Below are 16,568 nucleotides of genomic sequence, written 5' to 3'. Positions count from 1 at the left end.
TTCTGGAATATCTACATGAGCAACAAGAGCAACCTACTTGGTTGATTTGTGGTAATCAAAGTGCTATTAAATTGTTCAAGAATCCAATTTTCCACAAGAAGACCAAACATATTGATATCCAGTATCATTTTGTTTGAGACTTGGTTCAACAAGATGTGATCAAGATCATTTATTGCAAAACAGAAGATCAATTTGTGGATATCTTCACCAAGGCACTACCAAAGGAAAAGTTCTAAAGATGATCTTGGAATTTCTCCAAATGATCATTATGGGAGAGAAATGTTAGAATAATGATCATTTGTCATATTTTAGAATTATTGTTGTTATCCAATTGTTATGTCTCGAAGGTTTCTTTTAGATAGAGAATAATTAATTGAGAGATTTGTGGATAGATTATAGAAAAGTGTAGAAAGATTGTAGAAAATGATTGTATTGAGCATTTTCTCATGAGCATCTATAAATATTTACTTTCTTAACAAAAAAATTTGAGCTTGTCTTATAATTACTAAATTAATGCGATTGCTCTATTAATTTCTTGGTGTAATATTCTTCATGCATAATCATACCATAGCGTTTGTAATCTAAAACATCATTTACATAACTACAAATTATTGAATCCTAATGTTGTTTAACCTCTTAGTTACTCAGAAATATAACTCGAATGTTTATATTATGTTTTAAAAATTGTGGGGACAATCACCATGCACCACCTTATACTTACAATCAAGTAAATGTAAACATCATAGAAATATATCTTTAAGATATTTGAGGGTAGCTTCTTTTGGCTTGAGATCTTACTAAGAAACCTAAAATGGTATAAGAAAATGCTTCAACATTTATTTCTATGTAAAAACAACCTATATAAACAACATAATGTATTATTATTCATCTATTCAAAATATGTTTTTTTTTTATAGTTTTCTAATAAAAATATTTTCTAGATTATTATATTTTGTAATTTATATAAAAAATTACTTATAAATTTATTTAGTTTATTCATATTAATTGATCTATGAGTTTTAGATCAATTAGTCGAGTCCCATTGCTAAATCATCTCCCTAATGGAAGGTCATGTGGTCAATTCTCCTTGACGCTCCTAGGTTAGGTTCCACTGATAAGCCGAGAGGATGTGATCCCTTCGGGTGGATCTGCTCAAATATTTCCTTGGAATTTTTTTTATTAAATACAAAATAAAAGATAAAAAATTAAAAATTAAAAAAATACAGCTTGAGTGGGCCAAATGGTTAAGAGCATTTGTTTCCTCCTAAAAGGTCATAGATTCAAAACTAGAGTGGATGTTAAATTTGAGTGGTGTAAAATCTTTATCCATATTTTTGACTTATTATTATTACTAGTATAGATCCATCTTAAATACGAGTGCACCATTTGGCAAAATGAATCAAATTTCTCACCTGCAAACTTCTTTAAAATTCAAATACAATTTAAATTATATTTTTGAATGCTATATAGAAGATACATAAGACCAAATAAACATTTTAATTATAAAAAATTATTTTTTTATAATATATTTTTAAATATTATATAAAATATATAAAATCAAATTAACATTTAATTTTTTCCAAATCTATATTTATTACCGTTAACCTAATTTTTCAATTTAAAACATAAAATTTATTTATTTATTTATTTTATTTAAAAAAAATCTATGTCAATTTCTATTTAAAACATTAAAGAAATCTGTGTCAAAATCTGTGTCAAATCGATGAATTGATAGACTTACACATCCTTCATGGGCTCAACCAAATGTCGTCGGGCAATAACATTGGAAGTCTATCGACGTTTGTAATAAACGCCAAACCCAAGAAAGCCTCGCCTGATCATATTTCAAATGTCCATTTTGGGCATATTCCATCTTTTCATATGGGCTTTATTTTTAATAATTCAATTTCAGGCGTTTTTTTCCTAGTGTTCTGCCGATTCCATCCCCAATTTAGAGAAGTCAATAGAGCATAGGGCTTCATTTCGAATTTTATTTCAGACACTTTTCTGTTAATGGAACTCTCCCCGTTTTTGACCCCAGAGGTTTCAAAAGATGTGTCATCATTTGTGGAGGTTCACATCCACCTACTTTTAGTTGAATTAATCGGTATTTTTTCATTAATTAAGGTTTCTTTATGTCTGCCCTTTATTTTTTTGTGCAGGGTATTGAATTCATGTGGGGTGGTGGGCTCTGGGCAGAAGCATGCAGTTACAAGGTACTGATATCATGCTTATTAGTATTTCTATGTTTATTCCATGCTATTCACTGTCACTGAAGCATATGCTGTTTGATTCCATATAATTGCAACTTTATTTCACGGGTTTCTGTTTTGTTCATTTTAACTGGTTATTTTATCATACCAAAATGGCTAATACTAAATCAATGACCTTATGTTGGTTATGTTGCAGATATTGATTAGATTATATTTTTCAAAAACCGTGAGCTTCAAGAATCCATCCAAGGCTAGTTTATAGGACAAAATGCATTTGATAGAGCTTGCTATGTTCCGTCTTTATAATTATGCCAAAAAAGATTCGACACAGAAAACCTGCTGACTTGAACTCTGTTTGAATATAATGTGAGCCAAGCAAGCAATATAATAAATTGCCTTGCACGGAATTCTCTCGAAATTGTATAATTTCTCCAGAAAATCAAGAAACATTTTGACGACAGGCTTTCAAAATCATGGAATGAGACCCGCTTTTAAGCTATTGTTTTGATGAGGGAGTTGGCCTCAGAAAATCATGAATAGGAACCTTGAAACAGGGTTATGCATAAGTTTCTGAAATATGCTGTGAATGCTAGTTTTAAAATCAGTCCTGTTCCAAATGAAAATGTTTAGCTAGTTCGTTTAAGTATATTCATGTTTAACTCAGACAAGACATAATTTACTCAAACTATACTTATATTATTTTAGCTTAAGACTTAAGATATTGGCCCTTTGAACCTGATAAGATAATTCTATGTCTTATTGTGTGAGACAGATGATACTGAAACTTTTGGAAGCATTCGTTTGCAGGGCTTTCAAATAGGACATCTTATCTTAAACTGACCAAAAACTGTAAAGCACCTTTGACATGGTATCTTGAGTGAAAAACTAGTTTATAGCAATTTTATAATTAATGTAATGCAATATACTTTCAACGGTATAGCTGGCAGTTATGCATAATCACTGATAGTTGGATCGGAATATAGAGTGCTGAGTCCAGTAGCTTCGCTACTCAACACAACATGTATTTGCTGTATTGCTTTCAAAATACCATCACACTCTGGAGTTTGAGCAGCCACTATGGCACAACAGGAAGGCTCACAGCTTGGCAGTGAATTCTAGCAGGTGACGGTTCAAACGCTGGTCTAAAATATGCTCTCTTGATCTAATTTATTATGAGAAGTGGTTAGATGCTTAGCTCAGTGCAGTTGCATCCAACTTATGGATGACTTGGGTGGAATTGTTTAATTCAACAATAAGGCTTGAACAATGTTTCTCTCATGTCTGTAAGGAAAGGTAATTGAGTAAACCCTAATGTGGCTTGTTCTTGCTCCTGTCCTGAAATCAGAAAAATAACAGTCCTGCTTCATCAATAAATCTTAGAACGAAAATCACCTCAGGTATGAATTTCCTCTGTCCAAAAAGATAAATAAAAGTATTATAATCGCAATTGTAGTGTAACTGATCAACAGATCCTCCAATAACCAGAGAGATATTAGCCGGTAGGATAGATATTCAGTCAAGTGCTCTTATATTGTAAGGCAGTAACAAAATTTACCCTTAAATACAAATCATGAATAAAAATGTCCCAAAATAGTACATTAATATTGAGAAATTTATAGAAATAGGATTCAATATACATTCCATCATAATATTTGAACGTACTATAAGTAAAGACTTATAATCTGTTAAAGGTGACATGCACATACATTGATGAGATCAGAATATTTGCCTTCTTTTTTTAATATCATAGCATATATGTGATTAGGAAGTTAGAAATATCTTAGAAAATGTTGTAACAAAACAGTAAATGAATAAAAGAGAACATGATCAGCTTGAGGAACACGGTACTTTTTGAATTCACCAGTCACTGCAAATTTGTGCTCAATAAACCGTTCATATAGCAAGCGAGTCAGATGCATAGTTTCAACAGTACTGTAGCTGCCTACTTGAAAATGATTTTTATTGCCACAACACTGCTCCACATTTTTCTTTAGACATGCACTGCCCTGGACTTATCTGTCAATTCCATTTGTTTCCAATTTTTGTTTTCATTCCCCATCTTTATTCAACTATATTTTCTTTTAAACTGTGGCACCACTAGGTACTTGATATTCTTAATCTGCATAGGCTTTTATGTCAAAAATTCATAGAACAGAATATTATGTGCTATTGATTATAGTTCTAACTGGAGCTGGTACTTTAATTTGGTTCCAGTAGATCAGCGATTTTGAAAAGAATTTCAAATTTTTTTCAAAAATTGTTTCTGCAATATATTTATTTTTTGTAATGAAAGTCTACTTAAACATAACTTTTTTCACTAACATAAGCAATGTTTCTCATTAAATTCTTTTAGTTTGTAAAGTGGGATCAATTTTGTACACGATTTATTCAACTGATGTCAGCAGTGCAAAATGTTAGCTAAACTATATGGATTTTACTAGAGTCAGCAATCCCCAGATTCAAGTGCATAGCTTCTTTTATAGTTTTTATTTCTGGCAGATGATACAGTCATGCTTTATTGTGGAGTGAAAACAAGGCATCAAACTTATTGAATCTTTTGAAAGGATGAAGCAATTTTTTGCAGATCAGATTTTGGCGGCCGTGACCAATATTAGAGTTTTCACACTACATTTGCTAGTTCAACATTTAGATTAAATATTGCTTAATGTGTTTCTGGAAATGTGTTTTCTTTATACTTTCCTGCAAAAAACAGCAGATTTGATTGTATTTTTTCTTGTGTTAAGAAATTTGAAATCGATATTTGAATACATCCCTGCATAAGAATTCTATTTTAAAATGGTGGAAACTTGAAGCCATTTTTTGATTATGTAACCTGTTATGTGTAGCAGATAGATTAGTGTCTCTGAACAGCGCTTGCACAAATCAATTCGAGTAATAAGCATGGAACCACCAGGAAGTGAAGATGTTTTATCTGATTCTGATTTCGAGTCAATGGAGCAAAGTGAGTCAGGTAGAAAAGCCCAGGTGTCATTGTTGAAGTTTGTTGCAGATGCAGTTGGAAACAAGCTTCTTCTTGCATTTTCAAGATTTGGAACGCATCCCATGCAGTGGGGTCACTGGCTCGATGTTTTAGATGAAGAGAATCTGAACACATTCTTCAAAGATGTGAATGAAGAAAAACTACTTCCAAATGAGAGTATTCAGGAAACAATTAAGACTGTCGATCCTTCCTTTTCAGATTCTAATGTTGAGAACCTTATTCCAATTAATGGCATCCATTCTCGTATAATTGCACAAGGTGTGGCTGCTTATGCATATGCTGCTGCAAAATTTACTGGTGAGCCAGATATCTCTCGACCTATGGCTAGCTGTGGCTTATGTATCATCAGGTGCCTCTCCTAAAGTTATATTATCCTTCTTTAATTTAAATTTAACTATTTTTCCTGTTATTACAGGTTATGCTGAATGGCCTTTGCTGGGACCCTCTGACGTACAGATACTAACATGTGAGCAATGCTCTCAGCAATTCTGCTCTTCATTCAACTATCGAAGGCACGTGCAGACACATCGTCATATTGTGAATAGTAAAAAGGTTGCTAACATAAAATTTTCTCAACAGCTTTTAGTATGCGGCATGATCCCCGATTTCTTTTGATTGATTACCATAAATCTGTAATTTGAATTTTCATGTTGATTGATTACCATAAATCTGTAATTTGAATTTTCATGTTGTTCGACGTCAGCGTATGCAACTAGCTCAGTGTAATTCGTTTGGGTTCTATTTTAAAAAATTTGAGGTTGATTGTGCACTTTCTTCTCTAATCTTTAACGTTGCACAGGAGGACTTACTCAAACAGAGTGCTGAGCTGAGAGCATACTGGGATAAGGTCTTTTAAGTTTTAACCCCGCCTCAAGTCATCATCATGTTATAATCTCTGGAGGAACTGTCTTCTGCATGCTTATACGTTTGATTTGTTGTATAACTGTTTCTGGTTAATTTGGCATGTGCAGCTCCAGCCAGACAAGGCCAGAGACATAGTTTCTTTTGACAACATAATGTTTGAGGTTAGCCCTTCATTTTCAAATTCTAAGCTCACTTATGCTGAAATCGTTTCTGTCCTATACGAGTGAATGGTGTGCATTTTTTTTTTTGCAGGGGATTTCGGGAGACTCAATTATAAAGTATTTGACGTCTTTTGTTCACAATTCTTGCATTCTTCCCCTGCCAAAAAGTTTTTTCACAGCTGGGGCCTCCCTTCTGGTATCCAGTTACATTTTCTCTCACTTAGCATTGTATAGTAATATCTTGTCTATTTTAATGCTGATGAATCCATGTAACAGGAATTGTTACAAATCAAGTCCAATTATCGATGCCCGTCAGCAGAACTATTTCGCACACTGCATCTTGCAAGTGAGAAGACATTTTTGCAAACCAGAACATCTGATTACATTCAGAAATTTATCTTTGAAGGAGAAGAAGAGGGGATAGGACACAAAATTAAGAATCTAGTGGCTTCCATAGGTTTCTTGGTCGAGCAGAGACTGGTACGTTTTCTCTGGTGATTGCATTTGGTTGAATTGTCCTTGTAGAAATTACACTGAGTGGGTTGTTTCATTTTGTAACAAATTTAAATATTTGAAACCAATTTTTGCATATATATACCCTATAGTCTACTTGAAAACAGAGGATAGCAAAGCTTGAGTTGGTTCCCCTGATGATGGATGGAGCGCCCACTCAAAATGTTGGGACGCTTCTAAACTCCGACAATGTTTATTTCCAAAAGAACAGAAAGAAATTTGAAATGCACACACACAGAAAAATATTTTTCTATTACACAATATTCACACAATTACATTAAGCATATATAGTGCTTATCAGATCTAACAACTTCTAAACTGAGAGATTGGTTGTTGAGAAAAATAACTTAACAACCCAACTACTCAACAAACTAATTCTAACTATTTGCTAAAGTAACCGTTATTTCCAAGTTCCCCCCTTAACGCTTATTACATAAGTCACAAATTACATATAAATCACATCAGTCTAATATGGTCTTCATCAGCAATTACGTTCACTCTGGGATCTTGCAGACACTGCTCTTTTTCACCACCACACGAGCTACCACTTGATCTCCATTTGAAACATACCTGCCTCTGACCATCGTTGATGAACTTTGCAGAATTGACATTTCTTGACTAGCCCGAAGAATAGCCCAAATATTGAATATCTCTATGGACAAGTTTCCATCCTAGTAGTATGCACCGAAATACACACTTCTAGTTATATAGGTAACATGTCTAAATACAGAGCTTATCCAACAGTCAATTATGCAACTGACCTTTCTTCACACACACATACACACATTGATAACATCTAACTAATACTATAACTGATAGTTGTTTTAGAAAAGCATGAGAGGCTTTGTATTAAATTCATTATCGCTGTCACAATCTGAGAAGTCCTCAATGTTGGCCTCTGGCAAGTCTTCAATGGTAGCTATGTTGGCCAATTCCTTTAATTTTCCATTTAAGAGATCTCTGGCACAAGTTTTACAATTGAATGTTGTGTGTCCATGTTTTCGACAGTAAAAACATTCCACTGAGTTCCTGTTTTTATTGACTCTGCCCTTTGAGAATAATGCCATCTCATTATGTGAACTGTCCTCTGTGCTATCTGATTTCATCCCCTTCTCTTCTGCTAAGAGTGCTGCAATCATTCCCTCAAGGTGAAAATAGCATTAAGATAAGCTATTTGCACCTTGAGTCAATTTTCCTCTCGATCATTAGATGAAATGATTGCAGCACTCTTAGCAGAAGAGAAGAGGATGAAATCAGGTAACACAGAGGACAACTCACATGATGAGATGGAATTATTCTCAAAGGGCAGAGTCAATAAAAACAAGAACTCAGTGGAATGTTTTTACTGTTGAAAACATAGACATGCAGCATTCAATTGTAAAACTCATGCCAGGGATCTCTTAAATGTTTATGTGAAAACTGCTCCTAACTTCGCACTCTAAATCTGCTTGCTGTGGAATAGGATCCACCCCTGACTACTGGATTTGTTTTCGCCGGTAATGCAAACTTTGAAAGAAGCCTATTCATCCGGTGCCAAATTCATTTGTGCAGAGAATACTATTTGTTTCTGTATTCCACATGAAGAGAAATTTGAACGGCAATCCAGTTTGCTCAATTTGTAGTTGTATATCATAACCAAGCAAATGCCCTCGCTATTGCTGTAAACTTGGAGTAATATTGAACATCGCAGGGATTTTTGATACCTCTGAGCTCCAAACTGCTGAGCATTCCAAAGTAAAAAAAAAAAAATTATGTTTTGTCACTCATCTATTGCACTCAGAGCCAAGAAAATTCGCCACAGCAAATACAGACTCTCTATTCGAACAACCAGCTGAATACACATGATCAACATCTTAATGTGGCCAATAATGTTATGTTTGCCCGTGATTCCACGCTGTCTTACGAGAGTATGACCCAGGTTAAGCGTGCTGAGTGAAACTATGAGAAGGGGGCATTCCTGTCAGATGACTTGTGGACAACTGCTTAAATCACTGAGAATCAATTCATGGCCTCTCACATTTACTCGGCCTTCCTATGAGGAGTAAACCCAAAGCTACCAACTCTGATAGCATGAAAGAAATTGGAAATGTGCACACACAGAAAAATATTTTTCTATTACACAATAATCACATAATTATATTAAGCTGTTGTAGCGGCTACAACCACCCTCCAAAATTTTGCCTTAGCTTCGTTTTGGAGCCTCCCTACCAACCTTTCACAGCAGCATGTCTTGCTTCGTCAAGTACACAAGCTTCAGTGATTTTTTTGCAGAATGACAACCTATCCATCAAAGCTTGTTGCATTCCCTTCACAAGTTGTTTCTTTGGACTTGGTCCAGTTGCAGGCTGAGTAGCTCCCTCAAGAAATTGCGCAATTCTAGAGGGCAACCAGCCTTCCCTCCAGAAATTTTGCAATTCTGTCTGGCAGCCTGCTGGGCTCCAAAATTGCGCAAATTTGCCAGTCAAGCTTCACTGAGAAAATTGTGCAATTGTATCTGGCAAGCCTACTGGGCTTCAAAATTGCACAAATTTGCTAGTCAAGCTTCATTGAGAAAATTGCGCAATTCCTCCCAGCAGGGCTGCTCAGCCCAGGAATTGCGCAATCATGGGCAATAGTCAGCTGCTCTGCCCAGAAATTACGCAAATCTCCTAGGTAGCTAGCGCAGCTCCCTCCCAGAAATGCGCATTTTTTCCTCCCAGCTGAGTAGACTGTTGCATGTGCAGTTGAGTTGACCGGTTCCGCCTGGGACCAAGAATTGATTTGCATGCATGGCCTGCTTTTTCCCGAAATAGAAAAAGCTACATGCAAAAATGATCCCTAGATTTTAGGGAGCTATTTTTAGCAGCTGGAGGTTACATGCAAAGATCGTTTTAGAATCTTTCCTCCAAGTGTTGCTTTTTCCTAGATTTGTGGCATGCACGTCATGAGCTTCAAACTTATTTATTCGACGCTTCAGAGCTCATTTCTTCACATTGATCTTGGAGCTTTGACATCCCACAACACATCCAGGACTCTTCGACACATCCAACTCAACTATTCATGGGTAAGTGGTCTTAACTTGTCTTTTGCAACATTTCTATCGCTTTTTGTGTTTTCACTTGTGTGAGTGTTGTTTGCTTGATTTCTGTGAATGCTTGTTGTCGTTTACATGCATACTAGCTTGTACTAGCACCGTTTCAGTTTTCATTAGCATCTCAATGTTGTCGCATGCATGAAATTGTTTTGCACGAACGGTTGCTGATTCAGTGACTCGCTTCACCCACATGCATGTTGTTCCGTTTTTTGAATCTTTCATTCACTATTTGCATGCACGATCATTCACTCCTGCTTACACTGAGTATCACCATGCATTCACTTTCACATTTGTTTTCAGTTGCTCGTCGGCGGGTCTGGCCAGCCTTGGCCCGGACTTTGCCTCACCAAGGTAGCCTTGCGCAATCCTGAGAGGGAAGGCTCTGTCTTCCCCTCAGGAAATGCACATTTCTGCTTGGTGACTGTCCTCCAAGCTTGCTTTGCACAATTCTGAGGGACAGTGACTGCTAGCCCAGAAAATTGCGAAATGCAGTCACTGAGCCTACAACCATTGCCAACTGAAATTGCACATTGTGCAATTTCAGCAGTCAGTCACCCTCCCAGACAGCCCAAACTACCTTTTGCGCAGTTCTGGCAGCCAGTCAACCAATGTCCTAGAAGAAATTGTGCAATCCTTGTCAGTCAATCCCCAGGTATGTTGCATGTCGTTCCTCAAGTTTGCTTTGGTTTTCACTGACAGATTTCTTGCCATGCATGTCGCTTTGTCTCCAGATCTTGTAGGTGTTCGTCCGCCTCTTAGCAATTCAGGATCAATGGCCTCCAAGAGAGCAGGATCAAAGGACACCGACGGAAGTGCAACTGGAGTAGCAGTTGAGCGAGTGTCTACAAGTCTGCCGATCTATGAAGACACCAAGCTGATTGTAGACAAGGACATCAAGTTGAAATGGCAAGAGGTCAATGATGCATTTGCAGGCACATTTGGGGAAGACCTTGAAGACCACCAAGTATATGTGAACATTCACAAGTTCAGCTTGTACCAGATTGCATGTAGATACCTCGCGTTCCCGTGCGCGGACATGATACATTGGATCGTCTCGCACACTGATCTCGAGATGATGACATTGAGCAGTGTCAGCGGGACGGATATTGCTACCTTCAAGGCACAGGATTATGATGAGATGTATCAGATGTCGGAGCCCGTGATCATCATGGAGACACCCTTCAGCTTACCCAGTAGCAATGCCAACTCCAAAGACATTTCGAAGAACTAGGTAAAGGAGCCGACTAAATTTAGGATGACACCCAGCCATATCTACAAGACAAAGATATTGCGGAAGGCGTATCAATACTTGGTCATCTTTGCATGTTGATTGTATGGCCAAAAAAGAAAGGAAACCTTCCCACAGAGTTGGGTGATCGCATTAGACCAACTGGCCAGAGAAGGCAAAGTATGCAACTAGTTCGACATGTTGGCTCATCAGCTGAAGGAACAAGTAACAAGTGCTCGACAACTGCTCAAAGGTATGCAAGCAGAGATCTACATGTCCGCCTACATCTTGGATGAAATTTGTGCCCGACAGGAGTTCTCGGGTTTGAAGTGGACATGGACATTGGCGGAGACTGCTGTGAACACTTATTGTAAGATGTTGTTCGAATGTAGCTTCAGAGGAGTTATCACATCGCTGTCCAATCATTTTGTCACCTCGGTTTACAAGATGATATTCGAACAGGATCCACCCTGCATGTCAAAGACAACAATGGAGGCATTGATAGACATAGCTGATTGGTATGCCTCACTGTCCGGCACCTTCATACAGATGTACAACGCGGAGAAGTCTCCGCATGTTCTACTAGAGTTTTCCTTGGACATACTCATCATGTAGGAAGTAGTATATCACATTTCGATAGGATTGACAGTTAGGATGCACTAGAAGAAGAAGGTACCTTGGCCCGCTCTTCTGTTGTGCATTGGGTTATATGAGATTCAGAGTTTCAAGCATGTGGATGTCGAAGCAGAACAAATTAAGAAGTATCCATTCGACCTCCGAAGTTATAATCCGTATGACCTGCATTGTCTTCTGAAAGATCACTACGCAAGAGTACAGTTCAATTGGATCCACAGGACATGTCATTGGGCAGAGGAGAACCCATGGAGATATTGTTACAACTCCTCTAGACTCAATGAACTGGTCGGCTTCATTGTTGAATGGTTAGCGAAGCAACGTGAAGCAGCATCCCAGAGAGCAGCAGAAGTAGCAACAACAGCAGAGGTGAACATACTAGTGCGTGATAAGAGCAAGAGGAAGATTGTCGATCGCATGGAGGAAGAGCAAAGCTGCAAGTTCTGAGCAGATCCACTTGTCGAGAAAGCAGCTATGGCTATAGAGGCAAAGAGGCAACATCGCGACAAGCGAAATGCACAAAGGCAGAGAGAGAAACGGAGAATGGAGGAAACAGAGAAGGAGTTGCATGAGTTGAAGGAGCAACTCTGGAAGGAATAGGAGCTGCGCAGACAAGAGAAGGAAGTGCAACAGAAATAGGTACAACAGGGGACACAACTTGTTCAAACAAATGAAACAATGTTTGTACAGGTAGTGGACTCATCAGAACAACTAGCATTAGGCAAATAGGGTGAACCAATGCAGGAGCAGGACTTCGCTTAGGAGATAGAGCGAGCACTTAAACAAATGGATACGGATATGGAGTGGCAGGAGTTAGAGCAAGACATCGACCTCATGCCTCACCACCAAGAGGTCGACCCACCAGCTTCACCACATCCAGAAGACGAGCAAGTCCAAGCGACCAAGGAGACACTGAGATCCTTGGAGATCAGCCGGAAGGAGAGATGCACAACATCTCATTCGACGAGTCTCAACATAGAGTTGTGCAATCTCGCAGAGTGTCAACTCCGGAAGATCATACATCTCCTGCGTAGTTCGAGGAATGAGTGATCGTGTCTGATGTGCGCAAACATCCAACAACATTGGTCGATGCCACCAGAGCATATGCCGAAGCCACTAGCTTGAGTGTTCGCTTTCTGATAGCTGAGAATGAGCGAATGGCTAAGGAGTTGCAAACGACCAAGCAAGGAGGAGAATTGGTTACAACATCCGCCCGAGCAGAATTGAAGAAGGCAATACTAGATGAAGTATTGTCCCTTGACACAGTCATGCGGGCGTTGTATTCCAAGTTTGGTACCGTGCATAAGGCAGTCGTCCATCTCAATGGATGGCAGTAGCGATGTGCTAGAAGAGCACGTATCTTGTTGAACGTGCATGTTACTGTTGATTACATGCAAACATGGACGATGAGATACAAGGGAGCCCTACTTCACTTGCCTAAGATGATGAAGCCCGGAGTAGTCGAGCAAAAGGCATGCATTCGGAGTCAAATCTGTAACTATGAAGAGCTCCCGTAGCTCATCACTAGTCTATAGGCTTCCCATGCACGTGTATTCAAGAGTATGGATGTTGTGGTGCGTGCGCATGCGTTCCCATCTATTGGGACTCTCACCTAGGCGAAGACAAAGGCACAGGCCTGACTAGAGCTTGACTCGTACTTTGACAAGTTGATGCACATAGCCACCAGCCCAGACTTGTCAATCAGTGCAAACATCATGCACAAGTATGTTGCTGGTCTGGTTGCGCTGAAGACAATGATGCGCATGCTATCAAACGCGTTGGACAGAGGAGCCCGAGCAATGTACCCGGATGCTATGGAGGCAAGAGTCAGGTTCCAGAAAGATGTCACCTTGGAGTATACGAACACCATCGCGGACTACCGATCTTGGCATTTGTTCGCTACTATCGATCATTGCGAGGATGTCGAAGAGTTGGACTTCCCACGGTTGTTCGAATCATAGTGATGTCTTGCATGGCTTACTCAAGCCATTTTGTCTCACATGGGTACAGTGCGTTGTAATGTAATGTCTTGTCAAGTGTAAGTTAAGTGTTGATAGTTGGATGTAACAGTCATAGAGTAGATGAAGAGTCATGAGGGTAGATGAGCTGTCACAAAGGGGAATGTCAAGGGCCACCCCACCCTTTGCTATAAATAGTCCTTCATAACTCATTGTAAAGGATTTTGGTCAGCCAAGCTTCGATAGGAATATCTTAGAGAAAGATTGGACAGTATTGTAACGCGCCTTGGCTTCTCCGCTGCGCAAAGCTAGTATCTCTTTGGAGGAGCAGTTGGTTGTGGCTGTAACGTTCCACTATGGGGACTAGTGGTTGGACATGGATGTATTGTATGACTGGAACTTACACTTCTTAATATAACAAAGCCAACACGTTTCATGCATATGTTGTATTATATTCCAGCTATCTTGTTTACTCTAAATAACATATGTATTTGTTTGCTTACGCATGCATGTATGGACTATTCTGTATAAGTATGTATGAATCTTTCTGAAATGTGCTATTGGTTTAACCATCACTTTGGATTGCTCGCTAACTTGCCTTCCATGTTGTGATGCATCTTCGCTCGTGTGTTTCCTTCCAAGCAGCATACTATTACAAGTTTCCAAGGGGCGCACTCACCTCACCCTCAGTGTGTTAGAACCTCTCATGCACCTTCCTTGACTTACTGCAGCTGTCACACCCTTGCTACCGACAGGGACATCTTACTTGCCTCTGTGCGAAACCGTGGTCAAGGCATTACTGTACGACCCACTGTTGGGACTCCTACACAAAACGGTCTGAGGTCTAATTGGGACTTCTTACTAGGGAGATTCCCTGACATGTTGGCGGGTCTAGCACCGTTAACATAAGCATATATAGTGCTTATTAGATCTAACAACTTCTAAACTGAGAGATTGGTTTTTGAGAAAATATCTCAACAACCCAACTGCTCAACAAACCAATTCTAACTATTTGCTAAAGTAAGCATTATTTCCAAGTAGAAATATTAATAATGATGTCTAACTATGGAAACTTACATTCTCAAATTTTTGATGCAGTTCAGAAATTTTGTGCGTTAGAATTATAAATTCTTGTAGTATTTCTCATTATGCTGTGTTCCATATTACTTTTGAGGATAAGAATTTGCAGAATTCACTAAATTACTATTCTGATCATATTTTCCTGACAGGTCAAGGCATGGATTACCGAGAAAGATATAGAGTCCCTCCGCTTGCAAATGGAGCTCCTAGATGAAGAGGAAGCGGTGCAGAGAAGGTACTATAGTAGACACTTGTATGTGTTTGCTTTCAGTGCTAATTCAGTCTTTCAGCTTGAAAATTCTTTTATAGGTACTCAATTAAGATATCCATTCTGCTTCACCCAGGAAAGCAGAAGAATGTGAGAGAAAGAATTTGAAGAAAGCGAAAAAGAAAGAATTGAATAAAAAATATAGCACAGATGTCAGTAATGAGGATTCCATCAAGTCCCTTGAAGTTGGGCTGAAAGAATTGAAGGATAATATGGTTGTCATTGATGAATATTCTAATCACCCCCTTGCCGATACAAAAGATGCATCTTCAAACAAAGAGAAATTTTCTTTTGAAATTGCTTGTGAAGTGCACGAAGCAGGTCATACAGATGGTATTGGCACTGATATAAAGCGCGTCATTCCACAAGCCCCAGAAGTTCATTCTGATCATCAACACAGAAAACCTGGCAATGCAGAAAATCTTTCTTCACATAAAGATAAGTCTATTGTTGAAGATGCTTATGAAGCGGGAGATGCAAGTCATACAGGAGATATTGTTACAGGTTCAGAGCACAGGGCTTCGAACTCATCTCCATAAGTTCATTGTAATCCCCAGCATAAAGAACCAGCAGATGTGGAAAATTTGTCTTCATGTGAGATGAATCTGTAGTTGAAGTTGCTTGCGAAATAAAAGATACAGGTCATACAGGACATATTGACACAGATTTGGAGCATAGGGCTTCTCACTCATCTCAAAAGTTCTTTCTAATCCCAATTATGGAGAGTCGGTCCATAAAGAAGATTTATTTTCACAAGAAGACAAATCTCCAGTTGAAGGAGTCTGTAAAACTTCATATGAAGCTAAACCTGTAATTGAAGACCTATATGGAAGAAATTAGCATCATTAGATTAAGTTTCTCATGTCATGACTCAGCTTTAGACACAAAAGAATCAATCCATCGGATCCAGATTTCAGTGCACATTACTGCAACAATTAAAGTATATTCAGATTCTGTTGGAAGATGCAGTTGAGCTACTGAGGTAAGCAGTTGCAAACACAAAAGCAACAATTTCCAAAATTCAAAATCTGTTGTTGGAACATTTCATTATCTTGGTCATCTCTGATTCTAAATCGTTCCAATGTCATTTTTCTCCTTTCCTTCACTAGTCATCTCCTTCCTTTTTAGGGATAGCTTCATCAAATATTCAAGTGCATGTTTACCATTGCTACTTTAAACCTAAAACTTGACAACAAACTTTATTACCAGAAAAGGAAACAAAGCAGAATGAGAAATGGGGCAAGAGGATTCTGAGGGATAGGAAATTTGAACACACCCCTGCATATATGATGCATATCAAATTGATTAGTGATGTATTAATGTAGTGAGCAAGCAGGAAGGGGAACGACCAAGAAATAAATTTCTGGTCATGTTTAGATGACAAAAAAGGTGAAATACTGATGTCTAATGCCCATGAATAACCAAAAAGAAGTCAATGAGATTGGTATGTACACTTCAAACAATGTCTCAAAGAAGCACCTAATTGTGTAAGGTAAAAATAAACCCACAATTGCAAGGGAATATGAAGTTTAGTGAATGCAAAGCTTCTCCCGAGAATACCTGGAAAACCTTCAAG

At 38.3% G+C, this 16,568-nt stretch overlaps 1 protein-coding gene across 4 annotated transcripts; it reads left to right on the top strand.

Annotated features, from left to right (window-relative positions):
* Positions 1-1,712: 1,712 nt before the first annotated feature.
* Positions 1,713-16,300, top strand: LOC149222380 (uncharacterized). Of its 4 annotated transcripts, none has more exons than XM_089385420.1 (11): positions 1,754-1,803; positions 2,163-2,216; positions 3,197-3,335; positions 5,063-5,511; positions 5,630-5,766; positions 6,014-6,061; positions 6,186-6,239; positions 6,331-6,435; positions 6,516-6,719; positions 14,874-14,959; positions 15,069-15,789. In XM_089385420.1, the coding sequence occupies exons 4-11, from the start codon at positions 5,115-5,117 to the stop codon at positions 15,529-15,531; spliced, it is 1,494 nt and encodes a 497-aa protein (XP_089241546.1). In that variant the 5' UTR covers positions 1,754-1,803; positions 2,163-2,216; positions 3,197-3,335; positions 5,063-5,114; the 3' UTR covers positions 15,532-15,789. The 4 variants fall into 4 exon arrangements, with proteins under 4 accessions (XP_089241544.1, XP_089241546.1, XP_089241545.1 ...); XM_089385419.1 differs by lacking the exon at positions 1,754-1,803 and adding an exon at positions 1,825-2,073; XM_089385418.1 differs by lacking the exon at positions 3,197-3,335 and having other exon boundaries at positions 1,713-1,803.
* Positions 16,301-16,568: the final 268 nt, after the last annotated feature.

The sequence above is a fragment of the Pinus tabuliformis genome, chromosome Q (genome assembly GCF_031772625.1).
Source record: "Pinus tabuliformis cultivar Carrire ecotype Pingquan chromosome Q, CPIR1, whole genome shotgun sequence".
Taxonomy (NCBI): domain Eukaryota; kingdom Viridiplantae; phylum Streptophyta; class Pinopsida; order Pinales; family Pinaceae; genus Pinus; species Pinus tabuliformis.
Note: the sequence above shows the minus strand (reverse complement) of the source record. Positions and strands in the feature narration are given on the sequence as shown.

Excerpts from the sequence above, each read along its gene's own strand:
- LOC149222380 (XM_089385417.1), top strand. The coding sequence starts at position 5,115 with ATGGAACCACCAGGAAGTGAAGATGTTTTATCTGATTCTGATTTCGAG. Across the intron at positions 6,436-6,515 it reads CAGCTGGGGCCTCCCTTCTG|GAATTGTTACAAATCAAGTC; the intron begins GTATCCAGTTAC and ends TCCATGTAACAG. Across the intron at positions 14,960-15,068 it reads GAGGAAGCGGTGCAGAGAAG|GAAAGCAGAAGAATGTGAGA; the intron begins GTACTATAGTAG and ends TGCTTCACCCAG.